Genomic DNA, 17,757 nt, shown 5'->3' on the forward strand with positions numbered 1-17,757 from the left:
GCTATTCTCTTTTATCTCTCCCATTCTCTGTGTCTGTATGTGTTTACACGTGTTTTTATCCTTTTACTTTCATTTTAGTGAGGTTTCAAAAGGAAACAGTGGTTAGCTATCTTTAACGGGAATTAATTCATGTTTATTCTTCGAACTGAAATGCCATTTCCTTTCTATAACTTCTGACCCCACATGCAGAATTCATTGTTCCATCCTGTATATTCTCATAGGATTTTATCTATGTCTATGATAGCATTTGCCATACTTTATTATTATAATTATTTGAGTGAATCCTAACTATGATTCCCTTCAGAGCATCATAATATAATACTATTATATTACACAGTGTAGTTTTTATTTCATGGTAGATTTTTAAAACTGAGCCAGTAGAAATGAATTTTCACTATCTTCAGGTAGTATCTGAAATTAGGGCTAAAATGGCCTTTAAACCATTCCTATTTGAGTTTGAAGGACCTTGAAATAGTGTTTCAAAGTACCTCCGTCCACAGATGTAGCTTCATCCCAAAAGATGTTTAACTTAAGATACTTTGCAGCCAGGCTTACTGCTGGTCTGAGATTGAGAATATATCTAGTTCAGTTATAGCCAACCTTGAAAAGAAGCAGGTTTGCTTGAAAAGAAGGGTAATATGGATGGAGAGACAGTACTCATATATTGTATAGAATATGTGATACTCTGCTACAGTGACAGAGAAGATCCAAGAATGTGATAGTTTTAAGACATCCTAATAGATCAACTGTATCAAAATCCAAACTGAAATAAACCATTTTTCTTGGAAAAAGGAAATACTAAAATTCTGCTATGTGCCAAGTAATATGCTAGGCCTTTTACAAATGTTATTTCATTTAATTCTCACAACATCCCTACAAAGTAGTTGTTTGGGGGACATCTGGGTGACTCAGCTGGTTGAGCATCTGATTTTGGCTCAGGTCATAATCTCACAGTTCATGGGTTCAAACCCCAAGTCGGGCTCTCTGCTGTCAGCACAGAACCTGCTTAGGATCCTCTATCTCCCTCTGTCTCTGCCCCTTCCCTGTATGATCCTGTTTCCTCTTTCTCTCTCTGCCCTTCCCCCACCTATGCTCTCTTTCTCTCTCTCTCTCAAAAATAAATAAGCATCAAAAACAAAGTAGTTATTTATGTGCTCTCAGTTTTACAGTTGAGGAATATGAATTTCAGAAAGCCTAAAGTCTACTAACCAAAAATTGAAACCTTTTCTGAGAACCTCCCTTCTGACCCCTGCCCTTATGCTAAGTGCCCTTCCTCTATCTTGCTGTTGTCCCCATATCTTTACCTTAACACTCATCATATTCAAGTAACATTATATGTATCTATCTATGTCCCCCATTAGTCAGCTCCTCAAGGGTTGGAACAATGTCTTATTCTCCAGTAGAATAGGCCTTGAACATAGAAAGTTCTCAATAAATATATGTTGGACTACAAATCTGAGCTCAGAATTCAAGCCCAAATCGGTCTTGTTCATCATTACAGGCACATATCCAGATATCCAGGAAGGATATTTAAGGAAGCTCTGAGAAGGAAAAATAAGCCATTTCTGAAAACTTTAGCAGATTTTATTTCTTTCTTTATTTTTTGAGAGAGAGAGAGTGTGTGTGTGTGAGAGAGCTGGGGAGCAGCAGAGGGAGTGGGAGAGAGATCTCACGACTATGAGATCACAACGGGTGCGGAAATCAAGAGTCAGACACTCCTACCAGCATGGAGCCTGCTTGGGATTCTCTCTCTCTCCCCCCATCCCCCACTTGTGCTGTCTCTGTCTCTCACAAAAGAAGTAAATAAACTTTAAGAAAAATATAAGTAAGAAAGGTTAGATGCTCAACCAACTGAACCACCCAGGCGCCCCAACAGATTTGATTTTTTTATATTGAGAAAAGCTGATGTTTTGGAAACTTTTCCTACCACTAAAAATAGAAGAGAAGAAAAGACTGAAAAATTAAAGCTTAACATACATCAGAGGAGAGATATCAAGAATGTTGGTTGCTTTATTTTCCAGGGGCCTTATGGGTATGCATCATTTTAAATCCACATTGCAAACTGGAAGAAAAATCCTGTTGGCTGCAGCAACTGCAGAGGTGGAGTGACCTGGATGTCTGTCCCCTGGAGGATGGGAACTATGGGCATGAGCTACCCAACATCACCAATGCACTTCCCCAGAATGCCAGTCACAGCCCAGGTGAGCCATAAATCCTTCTAATGTCTTTGTGCCTGGAACTCCAAAGGTGGGAGGGTAAAGTGGTAAAACAAAGGTGGCTGGACAGTTGGCTGTCAGTATTGTCACCCTCAGTAAGAAAAGCCTGTCCTTTGTTTGTCTTGAAATACCAAGCCTTAAGTAAGGGTAAGCTTTTATCTTTGACATTATGGATGCTGTCTTTTTCTGTATCTAGAGTGTCCTAACAGTGCCCAGCATAAATTCCTAGGGTCCTCTGCATGAATCCTCTTTACCTTTCCAGTTCATCATGACTAATGGATCTTGGCCTCGGTTGGGGTTGGTTTTAGCTCAGAAGACTTACCTGAAGAGAAGAATGGAAGGCCTGCAAAACACAGCTTTTAAAATGGCTCGACAATTGCTTTTCTTACTTTCCTGTTTTCCTCAAATGTTTTTATATAGCAGATAGCTAGGATGGATTATCTTCCCAAATTACTGCTAGGACTCTTGCCCCATTTTAAGATAAATCCAACAATACTGTACTCTCTGCCTTTTGAGCCCAGTGACCTACGAATATCACTGAGCATCAGCATTCACATAAGTTTTTAGTTCATCTAACTCAGGCTATTTGCTGTTGGCAACTGATTGCTCTTTAGCCCATTGGAAACCTTTATTGGTAGGGGATTTTTTTCACACATTGATTTTACATGTCAGTCCCTTCTATTTTAAGTGATAAATCTGATGTTTCTAATCCCAAGGAGAAAATAATTTAAATTGTTTTTGCCAGGTTTTCATCTAGTGTCTCATAATTGATTGTCAGTATATTCAAGGCAGCTAAGGTAACAAGAAGTGAAAAGACTATAGTTTTGCCATTTCTTTAAGCTACCCTTTACTCACACTCATCTAACCTCCACAACACACCATCCCTTTAGTATTGGCTTTAGATTGGCATAGAGAATCAAATGCATGTAAAGACATGCTTCTATTTTGGCAGTTTCTTCCTTATCAAATTGGTTATTTGTTGTTACTGATTCTCATTTGAGAATATTGCTTCTTCTGCAGTCTTCTCAAGTTGTGGCTGATTTAGCTCTTAACGTCTCTTTACCTAATGGGGCAATAGGCATCCCACTTACTCTTCATTGCCATTTCTGTATCATTGTCTTTTCCTCCTTCCCAAAATACCCCGCAGCTTTAAAGTTAATGCCATCAAAATATACTATCTGCTACCCTTCTGATTTGGGTCATTTTAGACCTCTGGGTCAATCCCCACACCCGTCCCCGCCCTCTCCCCATCCCTTGAAGATTTTTGTTCTCTGCTATCACTACTTATATTGGAATTCTTGATTTCAGTAGCCACACAGATGATCCTTCCAATATTCTAGTCTCTTAATTCTTTGACCTCCTATCTTTTAGTAGTCTTGTCTACCACCATAATTGAGCCATGCAATCCCAAGATCATACTCTAAGCCTTGTCATTACCACTAGCAATACCTTCTTCATAATCTAAATTTCAGGCAGCTCTAATAACCATCATCAGTCTTGCTAGTTTATTTTCTCTAGTATGCCAATTCCAATAATTCTTTAACCCACTAGGAATTTTGATCCTGCCACATTTTCATTTTCCTGGTAGCCTCATTTTCCTCCTTATCCAGGTTAGATTCCTTGGTGCATCATTATAATTACTCTCAACACCTACATACTCAACCTCCTTTTTCCCTTTATTTCACTCATAGAGCAACTTTAACACTAACTTTAGTAGCTAAGTCCAACTCTAATTTCTTAGTGCTCACACCCACAGAGCTGAACATGATGAAGAGAAACATAAGTGTAAGTAACTGGTCTTACTTTAAGTTTATGACTACTGATTTTGAATGGGACCATAGTACTGTCCAGACATCCACATTTCCCTAATCTATGCCTTCTTTCACTCTTCTGAATTACTATTTCATACCACCTTCGCCTGAAAACTTTATTCCCCTTCCCTCTGCTTCCTCACTTTCAGCTGATAGCCTTGCTTCCTGTTCACTGAGAGTATAGGAGCAATCACAAGAGAATTTCCAAGAGTCTCTCATCTGCTTCTGTCTGTGCCCATCTTCTTCCTCTTCCCTGTTTTTATTCGTGCTTGTAAGTCTAAGCCCTCTACTTATTCTCAAAATCCTATTCCTTCTTTTTTATCCAGGACATCACTCCAGGAATTATCTCCTCTCTCACCTGCTTCACAAATTTTTGTGGATTATTCCTATGAGAGTATACAAATACATTGCTTTCTCTCTCATCACAAAACAAAACAGAACAAGACAAAACAAAACACAATACACACTCATGGTGTTCCCACATGCTTCTCTAACTACCATCCTGTTTCTCTGAGGTAGTAGAAATAAGTGGTAGAACTAAGAAAAATAATTTAAAAGAATAGTATATATTTATTATCTCTCCTGCTCATATTCTCCCTTGAACTCACTCTAGTCAGCTTTCATCCCTCCACTACTGAAACTGCTCTTGTATGGGTCACTGTTGCTAAATATGGCCAAATCTAGTGGTTGATTCTTGGTCATAATCTTACTTGACCTGACAGTAGTATTTGTTACAATTGTTTACTTTCTCCTTCAAACACGTTTTTCATCTTATTTCTAAGACACTACTCTCTTAGTTCTGCTCTTACTTCATTGGTTCCTCCTTCTCAGTCTCCTTTACTGTCTCCTCCCTGCTTCCTAACCTAAAATGTTAGAGTGCCTAGGGTTCAGTCATCAAACCACTGCTCTCTATATACATACTCCCTTGGTGATTGCATTGTTTTAATAATCATCTGTATACCAACAACTCCAAGATTTATATCTCCTTGACCAGAATTTTCCTCTCAACAACTTCAGACTTGTATGTTCAGCTGCCTTTTCAATATCTCCACTTTGATATTAATAGGCATCTCAGTAGGATTTCTTACCTATTAAACCCCACCCAAACCTGCTCTCCTATAGTCTTCCCTATCTCCACATATGGCAAATCTGTCTTAAAAACCATGGAGCCATTCTTGATTCTTTTTCTCTCTTACTCCAGATCTATTCCATGAGCAAATATTATTGCCTTTACCTTCAGAATATATCCAGAATCTGTATGTTCTTATCTCTACTGCTTATTACTCTGGCCAAGTTGCCATCATCCTTCTCAAATTATTGCATTGACTTCCTAACTGCCCCTCCTGCTTCTCCCCTTCCATCTTATGGTGTGTTCTCAATACTGCTGCCAGTTATCCTTTTAAAAAGTGGATCACACCATATACCTTCAGCAGCTCAAAGCCCTCTAGTGACTTCTCATCTTTCACTCATGGCCTGTAAGGCCCTTGGAGCAAGCCTCCAGGGATTGCTAGTATCTCTCTTATCTCATCTCCTATGATTTTCCTGCTTGCTCATTCCATCCTAAGTACACTGGCCTCCTCACTGCTCTCAAACACTCCAAATATGCTCCCACCTCAGGATTTAGCATTTGCTATTACTTTTGCCTGAAATACTCTTCCCTTAGTTATGCCTAAGGCTTGCTCTTCAGTTCCTTGAGCTTTCTGTTCAAATGTTACCTTATTAGAGACCATTCTATATAAAACAATAGGGGTGCCCGGGTGGCTCAGTTGGTTAAGCGTATGACTTTGACTCAGGTCATGATCTCACAGTTTGTGGGTTTGAGCCCCACATCGGGCTCTGTGCTGACAGCTCAGAGCCTGGAGCCTGCTTCAGATTCTCCCTCTCTCTGCCTCTCCCTCGCTTGCACTGTCTCTCTCTTTCTCTCTTTCTCTCAAAAATAAACATTAAATTTTTTTTTTTCAATTTAAAACAACCCCCACCCAATACCAGCTTGCCTTTCTCCTTAATCCTGCTTTAGTCTTTTCCATAGTATTCATAACCATCTGATATATCTGATATACTATATATTTATTCAACTATCTCTGCCCATTTAACTGTAAAGGCTCACAGTTCCCGGGTGGCTCAGTCAGTTAAGCATCTGACTCTTGATTTTGGTGCAGGTTATGATCTCACGGTTCTTGGGATCAAGCCCTGCATCAGGTTCTGCACTGACAATGCAGAACCTACTTGGGATTCACTCTCTCCCTCTCTCTCTGCCCTTCCCTTGTTCATGCTCTCTCTCTCTCTCTCAAAATAAATAAATAAACTTAAAAAAATCAAGTCCCATAAAGGCAGGGACTTTATATATCCTCAGCACCTGGAACAAGTACCTGCTATGTAGTAGGCACTATTTGCAGACTTAATGAATATTGGGAGCCTAATCCCCACTGTGGGCTGAGCAGACCCAAGGTAGAGTCTCAGTTCAGGAAGAGAGGTGCTTAGACTGTAGCCAGCAGAAGGTACATTGTGCTTCTACTGAGGGACAATATGAAGGAGAAGACATTTCAGTAGATATGGTCGGTGCTTTTCTAACTTAATCATCCAAGCCCATACACTATGGGATATATCAAATTCTGAAGAGATGACTGTATTCTAAGGACTTTTGCTTAATGAATAAATATGTTCATTTCTTTCATGTTCATTCTGAATCCTCTGGCTTTCCCTCCCATTTTTTTTGCATAGGCTCGGTGGATACACCCCCTCATTTGGGCATCTCTGGAAACATCTGCATAGTACTTTAGCCCTTGATCCTAAAATAGTTACAGCTGCCCTCAATCTGGCAGAGAGTCAATTAAATAATCCTTTATGGTTTTTTTATTTCCTTAAATGTAATTTCTATGAGTCCTTTTATATATACAGTTTGTGACAATGTATCTTTCACGTGGCCTTCCTATATACCACCCTAAGCTGTTTTGGTTTCCTTGCAGCCTTTTTCCTGAAGAGATATGGCATGGTAAGACTCCGTGTTAATTAGTCTTGTCAGCATCAGTTTTTCACATTAGAGAACAAGCCTGTAAGCCTATAGGTATCAGTATGATAAAGGGACCAGAATACATAGGGCTTCAGCTCTTTTTCAACTTTTAATATCAATTATATTGAAGTCCTTAGTCTGATAAGGGTCATGCTGTAAATGAGACAGGTTATAAATAGGCCAGGGAAATTACCTAACTGCTTCTCTCTTATTCTGACTTCTATAGAAGCAATTTGTATCCTCATAATTGAGCAGCTGGGCACCACAGTCCCTCTTCTCTTTCATGTGGCTCTTGGTCCTAGGAGAAATTGGTCTTCTGTAGAAGTAAAAAGGCAGCCATAGATCTCTGGAGAAAGGTTGTTCCCATACAGGGCACAGATACATTAAGGGCTATCCAATAAAGAGACAGCACCTAGACAGATGGTAGAATGGCTGCTCTCACTAACCACAAACTATTCTTCTTCTCTTCCTCCTACTCTGAAGAAGACATATAAGAGTTAGAACTTCAGATTACCTGTCATTGAACTGCTGCATTTCTTTCTTTCCCCAGACTCCTTATCCAGACCAAGACGAACAGTGTTCACTAGAGCCATTGAGGGCCGTGAATTACATTGGCAGGACAGCCATTTACAGCGAATAATAAGCAGCGATATATATACAGCTCCTGCCTGCCAGCAGGAAAGCGAGAGACTACTGTTTAATTCCCAAGGCCAGCCACTGTGGCTTGGTAAGTGTACCTCTCCTCTACTCTAAGAATTTCAAAGCCCAGTCTTAACTTGTGCCAGGCCAGATCTGCATAGGTGCTGGCAACACAACTACAATTTGGACAGATCTTTTGGGGCCTTAACTAGTGACTCAGGGTATTTATGTGAAGCCTCAGCCATTTGCATGTGTACTTAGCTGAGGTACAATGACCTCAAACATTGGAATTTGTGTTCTGTTTCCTGAGTTTTAGGAAAGGAAAGGAGTCAGTAAATCTCAAAGAGTACTAATAAAACCATTAAACATCAGTTCATAAGCTCTTAGTCAACATTTGCTGAGCAACAGTATAATCTACTCTGAAATTAATATGTTTTGCTAAAAATGCACTAACTTTGAAACTTCAGTTACACTGTGCTAGTAACTAGGGCATTATCTGCATTTGTCACCAAGCTGTCTTCCTTTCCTCCTTTCCACCTTTCCTAACCCACTTCATCATAAAGGAACAGAGCTGTTCTACTGTGGGTTTAAACCTTCCTCTGGCTGACTGTCAGTCTCTTCTTGACTTTATCACAGGATGCCCGTTCCAAAACAGACAGTATTTTTTTAAAAAATACTCATTTTCTGAGTCTTACAACAATGACATATATTTTTATATCTTCTCCCAATTCCCTAGTTCTATCCTTCACCTCTTATCCTTGTCTTTCTCAAGATCTTTCTGAATATGCATGTATGTCCCTATCTCTCTTTTGAAAGCCTTGGCCAGACTCACTGTGGGCCAGTACCTGAAGTCTCCTTTGGTCATCTTTCCTCTTTGATCCAATACTTCTAAAACATGAATCTAATAAGAATGTGAAAATGTATACATCTCATCAGTAAACAAAGATGAAAATCAAAACAAAACTGAATTACCATTTTTTGATTGTCAAATTGTCAGAGAGTTTTTTTTAAGTTTATTTATTTATTTATTTATTTTGAGAGAGACAGAGAGGGCAAGCAGGGGAAGGGCAGAGAGAGAATCCCAAGCATGCTCCGCAGTCAGTGCAGAGCCCAATGTGGGGCTCAAACTCACAAACTGTGAGATCATGACCTAAGCTGAAACCAACTGTCTGATGCTTAACTGACTGAGCCACCCAGGTGCCCCAGAGATTTTTAAAATAAAGATAATTAGTTTATGGTGTGGGAAAGGTTGCGTGGAGATAGTTACTCTCATTTACTACTGGTAGGAATGTAAATGCTTGCAACCTGTCTTGCACATTTTTACTTCCTTTTGCTGGCAAATGAGTTGACATATAATAGGTTCTCAGGAAATGTAGGATTAATGAATGAATGAGGCCTTTCCCTTTAGGCAGTTAGTTGCTACTTCCATTGGGTTCCCATAGTACAAGTTCACAAAGAGGTGCTTACATTTTATTATCCTAGCTGTGTATTCCTTTCTATGCCATACTGAGGCTGCATGGTAGCTCTTTGAAGGTAGTGCCTGTGACTTAGTTATATTCTTAAAAAATAAAACGTTGGTCTTGGTACAGAGTAGATAGCAGTTGAATTTTAGGAACTGAGCAAAACACAAACTCCCTTTGTCAAATATGAATTTTCCTGATTGGAAAATCTAACCCAACCAAAATATTTTCTTCATCTGGTAGAGCATGTGCCTACAGCCTGTGCTCGGGTTGATGCCCTGCGTTCCCATGGTTATCCAAAAGAGGCCCTCAGACTCACGGTGGCCATTATCAATACTCTGAGGCTGCAGCAGCAACGGCAGCTGGAAATCTACAAGCATCAGAAGAAAGGTATAGTGAAAAGGAGCCATCTTAACTCCTTAGGCTGGGGCTGATGAGGATCCTTAGGGGCTACAAGGCCTACTATTTTATTTTCATAAAATTTCATGGAGTGGCAGGAGCTAGAGAATTTCAGGTTTTTCTTTTCTTTTTTTTTTTTTTAATATTTATTCATATTTTGAGAGACAGAGTTGGGGGAGGGGGGAGGGGCAGAGAGAGAGGGAGACACAGAATCCGAAGAAGGCTCTAGGCTCTGAACTGACAGCACATAGCCCTATGAAGGGCTCGAACTCACAGACCATAAGATCATGACCTGAGCTGAAGTCGGACGCTTAACCCACTGACCCATCCAGGCACCCCGAGAATTTTAGGTTTTTCTACTTGCTGTGTGGAATGCCTGACTTTATCTCTATGAATCTCAGGGTTTTTTATCTGCAAAATGGGAATAATAATGCTGGTCTGCCTCCCTCACAGGGTAGTTGGAAGGCCCACTAGATCTAGTATAAGGTGACCTTTTTGAAACTGTAAAATTATATTTACATATTTGTGCTGCCAGTGAGAAGCCTAAATGCAGACCTCAAGACCTTACATCTGACTGATAAACTTGTGACCAGTCCTATGAATCCAAGGCAAGACAAAGAGGGAAGATTTTCTTTAAGTCTTGAGGCTAGTGCCCGAAAGAGACTAATGAGGAGACCCAGGCAGGGACAGAGAGCAGTGTGTCTCCATCACTTTCTAAAATTTGGGTCTGCTTATTTCCAGAACTGTTACAGAGAGGAACCACAACCATCACAAACCTGGAAGGTTGGGTGGGCCACCCACTGGATCCCATTGGCTGCCTGTTTCTCACTTTGACTGAGGCCTGCCGTTTGAACGATGATGGCTATCTGGAAGTGTCAGGTACAGGGGTCAGCCTGAGGAGAGCTGGAACTGCCCTTGGTAGCCCTCTCCTCCCTGCCAGCTCTATTCTACATTTCATGCAGCCTTTTTTCTCTTATCCAAATTGGACCTGCCCTGACTGGCTGCCTTGGCCTTCCTTTCTTTGCCATCTTCCTTTCCCACTCTGTAGACTAGCCCTGTCCTATTCTCCCATTTTACCTTGCCAGCCTCCCTTTGTTCCCCTCACTTCTATACTATAAATGCCTAAAGAGTGTGATCCAAAGGGAATAAGAAGAGTGAGAGGGATTTCAGGAGGCCGAGGCTGAGGCCAAGCCTCAGAGCAGTCTTGAAGTGGAAAAGAACTTCCAACAAGAAGAGTGTGTGTAACCCTTGCGATTTCATAGTACTCATATTTCCTTTTAACTTTTTCCCTCATGATGGTTATATACCAACTTTACCAATGAGAACTAGAAGGAAAGGAACTTAGCAGTCTCAAAGTAGCAAGGACCAGAGACAGAATTGGTTCTTCTTTCCTTTATGCCATCACTATATTATATACATACGTCTGTTATAGTATTTAGCTCACTGCATTACAGTTTGTTTACAGGTGATTATCATACTAGACTTTAGCTTCTTGAAAGCAGAACTTATGACTTACTTATCTTTGTGATCCCAGCACTTAGTGCAATACGTCTCATTTAATAGTTTTCCATAAATACTTACCAGATGAGTGGAGGGATAAAGAAAAGGAACCAAGACTCTAAACCTGTGTAAGACTTTAAACCTGTGCTCTTTTTCTGAAACTTTGAACCTAGAAGTAGAACATATGAAGTAATAATAACATAGAAGTTGTCAATGTTACAAAAGTAATAGTTTAACTGGATGGATTTGGATTTCTCTGGGTAAAGATACAAGGGGTGGCCCAAGCTAGAGCTGCCCTTATCTTCCCTCTAATTCCATGAAAGGAAATCATAATCTTTGGTCTGTTTCATCTACATAATGACATTTACATCTTGAAAACCTGAGATTGTACTTGGGATTTATTCACCACTGATATACACTTAGCTCCTTCCATATGCTATACCCTGGCGATGCATAGGGCAATGAGTTAAAGTCTCTTCTCTTTAAGATGCTTGCACTGTCCTGAAAGAGACAGATACAAAATCAGATAATCATGGTATTACATAATGTGTTAGCAATTAATATAAGATCTTCTTCTTCCCTAACTGGTCTAGCCACTTCACATACCGGGAAGGAGTTGGGAATCTTTGTGGCTCTGTATAAGCTTTTTTTCAGTATATTTTCCTTACTGCTCTGGGGTTCTGATTCAGCTTCCCAGTGCTATCTGATGACTTAACTGTCACTATTCCAGAGTGGGAGGGAGAGAGGAGCAGAAAAATCCACAGAGCTGACCTAAAGAATCTGGTCCCCTGTTGCCCTCAGATATGAATGAAAGCAGACCCCCTGTGTACCAGCATGTACCTATGGCTACAGGCTGCCCAAACAGCCATGAGTCCTACCTGTCATTGGCCCTGGAAGTTGCTCTGATGGGGATGGGTCAACAGAGGGTGATGCCTGAAGGCCTCTACGCACAGGACAAGGTGTGCCGTAATGAGGAGCAGCTCCTAAGTCGACTTCAGGAGCTACAGCTGGACGATGAGCTAGTGCAAACACTGCAGAAACAATGTATCTTACTACTGGAAGGTAAGTAGAGAGGAGTTTTGTCACAGTGTCTTAGGCCCATGATTCTGGGTTCCCCTCCAACAGAGCACTGTACAGAAATATTTTTTTACATGAAAGTGTAGTGAAAGTTCCCATGGCCAGCAAACATGTGCAAGACCCTAGTCCAGGTGGGCAAATTAGAAGCATACAGATAAATAACTGGCTATCTTATCTTCTTCCTGCAGGGGGCCCCTTCAGTGGTTTAGGAGAAGTCATTCACCGAGAGAGTGTTCCCATGCATACCTTTGCCAAGTATTTGTTCTCAGCTCTACTGCCTCATGATCCAGACCTGTCCTATAAATTAGCCTTACGTGCCATGAGGTAGGTAGCCCTTTCCCAGCCCAGTTGCCTCCATCAAAGCAGAAGTCTCTATTGCGTTTTGTGTATCTCACTTTCTTCTCTCACCCTCTGTCTATTCTGTTGGACCTAACAATATTGGACCAAGCCTACCCCAAAATGGCTCAAGGATTTTCATATGATGTAGGGTTCCTATTTGGAATGCCTTGCTGGTGACCCATTTGGCTACCTGTACTCTTGGTGGGTTGTCCGAGGAAGCCCCTGAGTTTTTAATAGATAGGGAGCACCCAAGACCTGAGTATCTTTGTTCTGATTCTGAGGCCCATTAGGCAGACTGAGAAGAAGTTGAAGCCCTTCCATAGCTCAAATGAATCATGGTTCCCAGGCATAGGTCACCAGATACATCTGAAGGAAGTAAAAGTAAGTGTTTCTACACCGAGACTTTAGAACAGTGAGCTATGGGTATCTCATTTTCAAACTAGAACAGGATCCTTGGATTAGGCAGGTGGACCTTTAGGATGCAGCAGACCATACAGAAGAATTTTAGTTAGATCAGAAGGCTGTGACAGCTCTTCACTTGAACCAGAAAAGGACTGCTGAGGATTCCTTGGCATATATTTCTTATACTTTATAAAATAATCTTAGGGCTTTTGAACTGCTTTTCAAATCCATTTGCAGTAAGGAGTATTCAGCTTGAGTTCTACTTGTACCCAGACACTCACCTCATTTACAGTATAGTACTCTGAAGTTTTAAAGCCTTTTTTTTAAGTTTATTTATTTATTTTGAGAGGGGGGAGGAGGGAATGGGGAGTGGCAGAGAGAGAGAGAGAATCCCAAGCAGGCTCCACACTGTCAGTGCAGAGCCCAATGTGGGGCTCAGACTCACGAACCATGAGACCGTGACCTGTGCCAAAGTTGGATGCTTAACCAACTGAGCCACCCAAGTGCCCCTAAGTTTTAAAACCTTTAAAACTCATAGTTAACCCTTTCCTGCCCAGTTCCTCCCCAGCAAAGAACAAATTTCTCTAAGGTAGCTCAGAACAGTAAGGTTCTGGATGGTGGCTGATGACTCTCCCTGGGTCTTCTAGGTTACCTGTTCTAGAAAGCTCAACTTCTACAGGAGACACTTCTCACCCTCACCATATGGTGTCTGTGGTGCCCAGCCGTTATCCTCGCTGGTTCACGCTTGGACACTTGGAATCACAGCAGTGTGAACTGGCCTCCACCATGCTGACCGCTGCCAAAGGTGAGCATAGATAGACTTTAGGCTCCAACACCCCCATTATGCTGGCCCAGTCATGGCCTATCAAGGGCTTGGTCTGCAGTCTCCTGAAGAAGAAAAGCTATTCTTGACTACTTAGAGTGACTACTCAAGTGATATACTTGACAACTTAGAATAGATGGTTACTTTGATTGCTGCCATTAGAATGAGCACCTGGGTCCAAGCCAGAGTTTTGCCTTTGTTACTAATTGTGGGATGCTGAGTACATAGTATGAAATCATCTTCAAGATAACTTCTAAGTCTAACCTTCTGTATGATAGTCACTTCACCTTTGCAATCCTAGGTTCAAAGTCTATAAAATGGGGGTCATTGTCAGTGATCCTGTCAGCCTTTCGGGGCCTTTGGAAGATCCAGTAAAGTCATGACTAAGATAGTGCTATAAATCTCTTTATAGTTATGAGAGTTTGTGATATTTCCAGGGCTCCTTGTCAGAAGATAGGCAGCCCAGAGTAACTCTCAAGTTTTTAAGCTCACATACCTCCCTGTTATCTAGGTAGGTTTAATTACAAAGAAGATGAAAATAAGCCCCTGAGAAGCTATAATGAAATACTAGCTAGCATGGGTTGTGAGTATTTTTCTGATAACAGGAAACTATGGCTATTTTAAAGCATTTTTTAAAAAATAACTGTATCTTGTTGCCCCCCAAAATACATACTCATTATGGAAAAGGTAAAAGATACAGATAAATCAATATGTAAATGAGCAATACACCAATACAAAAACTGAACAAAGGATATGATCAGACAGTTGTAGAAAAGATACAAGTAACTTTTAAACAATTAAAATCCTTGTCCCCCCTTGAGAAATATGAATTAGAATTACCCTGACATAATATTTTCACTCTTATAGGCAAAAATCAATAAATTTGATAATAGACATCTCTGTGGGGGTGGGAATGGCAGTGGTATGGCATAGAATGTCAGATTCCAAGCAGGATAGAATGAGTACAGATCCAAAATGTTCAATTAATCTCAAGCACAAGAAACACAAAGAAAACTATACCAAGGCACACTATAATCAAATTGCTTAAAACCAGTATTTAAAGAGAAAATATTATTTAAAAGTAACTAGAGAAAAAAGACATTATGTACAAAAGATAAACATGAGAGCATGTTTCTCACTAGAAGCAGTGTAAACTAGAAGAAAGTGGAGAAAATTCTTTAAAGTACTTTTAAAGAATTCTAGATCAGTGAAAATATCTTTCAGAAACAAAGGTGAAATAAAAAACTTTTCAGACAACCTCAATTGAATTAAAAATCAATAATAAAAAGATATGTGGAAAATCCACCAAATTTGGAGAAATTAAATCACACACTTCCATATAACTCACTGGACAAAGGGGATAAAAAACAAAAAATTTGAAAATGTTTAAACTGAATGAGAATTAAAAGAACAGCATATCAAAATTTTTGGAATATAGCTAAAGCTTACTTAGAAGGAAGTTTTTGACACCAAATGCCTGTACCTAAAAAGAAGAAAGTTTTCAAATCAGTGATCTCAGTTTCCACCTTAACCACAAACTAGAAAAAGGAGATACCACCTCACACCTGTCAGAATGGCTAAAATTAACAACTTAGGAAACAACAGATGTTGGTGAGGATGCGGAGAAAGGGGAACCCCTTTGCATTGTTGGTAGGAATGCAAACTGGTGCAGCCATTCTGGAAAACCGTATGGAGGTTTCTCAAAAAATTAAAAGTAGAACTACCCTATGACCCAGCAATTGTACTGCTAGGTATACAAAAGGATACAAAAATGCTGATTCAAATGGGCACATGCACCCCAATGTTATTAGCAGCACTATCAACAATACCCAAATTATGGAATGAGCCCAATGTCCATTGACTGATGAATGTGTAAAGAAGGTACACACACACACTTACACACACACACACACACACACACACACACACACACACACAGGAATATTACTTGGTGATGAAAAAGAATGAAATCTTGCCATTTGCAACAACGTGGATGGAACTAGAGGATATTATGCTAAGCAAAAGACAGATATCATATGATTTCACTCATACGTGGCATTTAAGAAACTCAACAGAACATAGGGGAAGGGAAGGAAAAAGAAGATAAAAATAGTAAGGTAAACCCTGAGAGACTCTTAAATACAGAGAACAAACTGAGGGCTGCTGGAGGAGAGGTGGCAGGGGAAGGATTAAATAAGTGATGGGCATTAAGAAGGGCACTTTTTGGGATGAGCACTGGGTGTCACATGTAAGAGATGAATCACTGGGTTCTACTCCTGAAGCCTAGACTACACTGTATGTTAACTAACTTGAATTTAAATTTTAAAAAAAGATCAAATGAAACTCAAAGTAAGCAGAAGAAAGGAAATAATAAAGATCAGAGCCTAAATCAATAAATAGAATATAGAAAAACAGTACATAAAATTAATGAAACCAAACACTGTTTGTTTGAAAAGAAAAATAAAATTGAAATCTCTGTCCAGACTGATCAAGTCAAAAAGAAGATAAAAATCACCAATCCCATGGGGTGCCTGGGTGGCTCAGTCGGTTAGGCGGCCGACTTCGGCTCGGGTCATGATCTCGCGGTCCGTGAGTTCTAGCCCTGCGTCGGGCTCTGTGCTGACAGCTCAGAGCCTGGAGCCTGCTTCATATTCTGTGTCTCCCTCTCTCTGACCCTCCCCCATTCATGCTCTTTCTCTCCCTGTCTCAAAAATAAACATTAAAAAAAAAAATTTAAAAAAAAATCACCAATCCCAAGATTGAGAAAGGTGACATCAAAACAAACTCTAAAGACATAAAAATAATAATAAAAGAATATTATGAAGAATTTTATGTCAATAAAACAAACAACATAAATGGATTAATTCCTTGAAAGATATAAACTACCAAAGCATATTCAAGAATAAATAAAAATGAACTAGGCATACCCCAAAAGAATTAAAAGCGTGGACTCAGACAGATACTTGTATATCACTGTTCATAGCAACATTATTCACAATAACAAAAAGTTGGAAATATGTATCAAACAGATGAATAAACAAAATATGACATATACACTCTTTGGAATATTAATTTAGTTGTAAAAAGGAATGAAATCCTGATACATACTAAGTAAAATAAACCAGACACAAAAGGAGAAATATTGTATGATTCTATTTATGTGAGTTACCTAGAATAGCCACAGCAAAGAAACATCAGTGGATGCTAAACTAGTGGGCATTTTATTAGCAATGGGATATTTGTGTGGTATCAAAGTATCTCTCCACAAAATACTTATCAATCATAAAGGTAAAAAGTGTAATTCTGCCATTGAGTAACCTTGCAGACATCACTTGAGTAAAGTGGCCACAGTTAATATCATAAATTCAAAGAGGCAGAAAGCAAAATAGAGTAGAAATTCATAGAGACAGAAAGTAGAATACAGAGCTTGGGGAAATTAGTTATTATTTAATGAATATAGAGTTTCTATTTGAAATGATGAAAAAGTTCTGGAAATATATAGTGGCGATAGTTACACAACATTGTGAATGGACTTAATGTCATTGAATTGTACCCTTAAGTGATTAGAATGGTAAAATTTATGTTACATATGTTTTACCACAATAAAAATAAATAATATATAGAAATGAATTTCAAAAAAGTTGAATTTGTAGTTAAAAACCTTTCCACAAAGAAAAATCCAGGCCTAGTTGGCTTCACTTCTACCAAACATTTAAGGAAAACATAGCAATTCTATACAAACTCTTCCAGAAAATTGAAGAGGAAGAAATATTTCCCACCTCAGTCTATGAAGCCAACATTACTCTGATACCAAAACCAGTCAAAAATCATTCTAAGAAAAGAAAACTACAGGGGCTCCTGGGTGGCTCAGTTGGTTAAGCATCCGACTTCGGCTCAGGTCATGATCTCATGGTCTGTGAGTTTGAGCCCCGCATCAGGCTCTGTGCTGATAGCTCAGAGCCTGGAGCCTGCTTCGAATTCTGTGTCTCCCTCTCTCTCTCTCTCTCTCTCTGCCCCTCCCCTGCTCATGCTCTGTCTCTCAAAAATGAATAAATGTTAGAAAACTACAGACTAATATCCT

The 17,757-nt window shown here is 39.8% G+C and overlaps 1 protein-coding gene across 1 annotated transcript in view; it reads left to right on the plus strand.

Moving 5' to 3' along the window:
- The window catches only part of ZSWIM5 (zinc finger SWIM-type containing 5), a 258,359-nt gene that overhangs the window by 217,678 nt on the left and 22,924 nt on the right, over window positions 1–17,757 (plus strand). Inside the window, exons 5-11 of the mRNA XM_078451987.1 lie at window positions 2,022–2,201; window positions 7,588–7,764; window positions 9,380–9,526; window positions 10,277–10,414; window positions 11,837–12,097; window positions 12,301–12,436; window positions 13,501–13,658. Coding sequence (XP_078308113.1) covers window positions 2,022–2,201; window positions 7,588–7,764; window positions 9,380–9,526; window positions 10,277–10,414; window positions 11,837–12,097; window positions 12,301–12,436; window positions 13,501–13,658 — 1,197 coding nt within the window. The remainder of the gene's footprint in view (window positions 1–2,021; window positions 2,202–7,587; window positions 7,765–9,379; window positions 9,527–10,276; window positions 10,415–11,836; window positions 12,098–12,300; window positions 12,437–13,500; window positions 13,659–17,757) is intronic.

This window comes from Panthera onca, chromosome C1 (genome assembly GCF_046562875.1).
Source record: "Panthera onca isolate mPanOnc1 chromosome C1, mPanOnc1 haplotype 2, whole genome shotgun sequence".
NCBI classification, from domain to species: Eukaryota; Metazoa; Chordata; class Mammalia; order Carnivora; family Felidae; genus Panthera; species Panthera onca.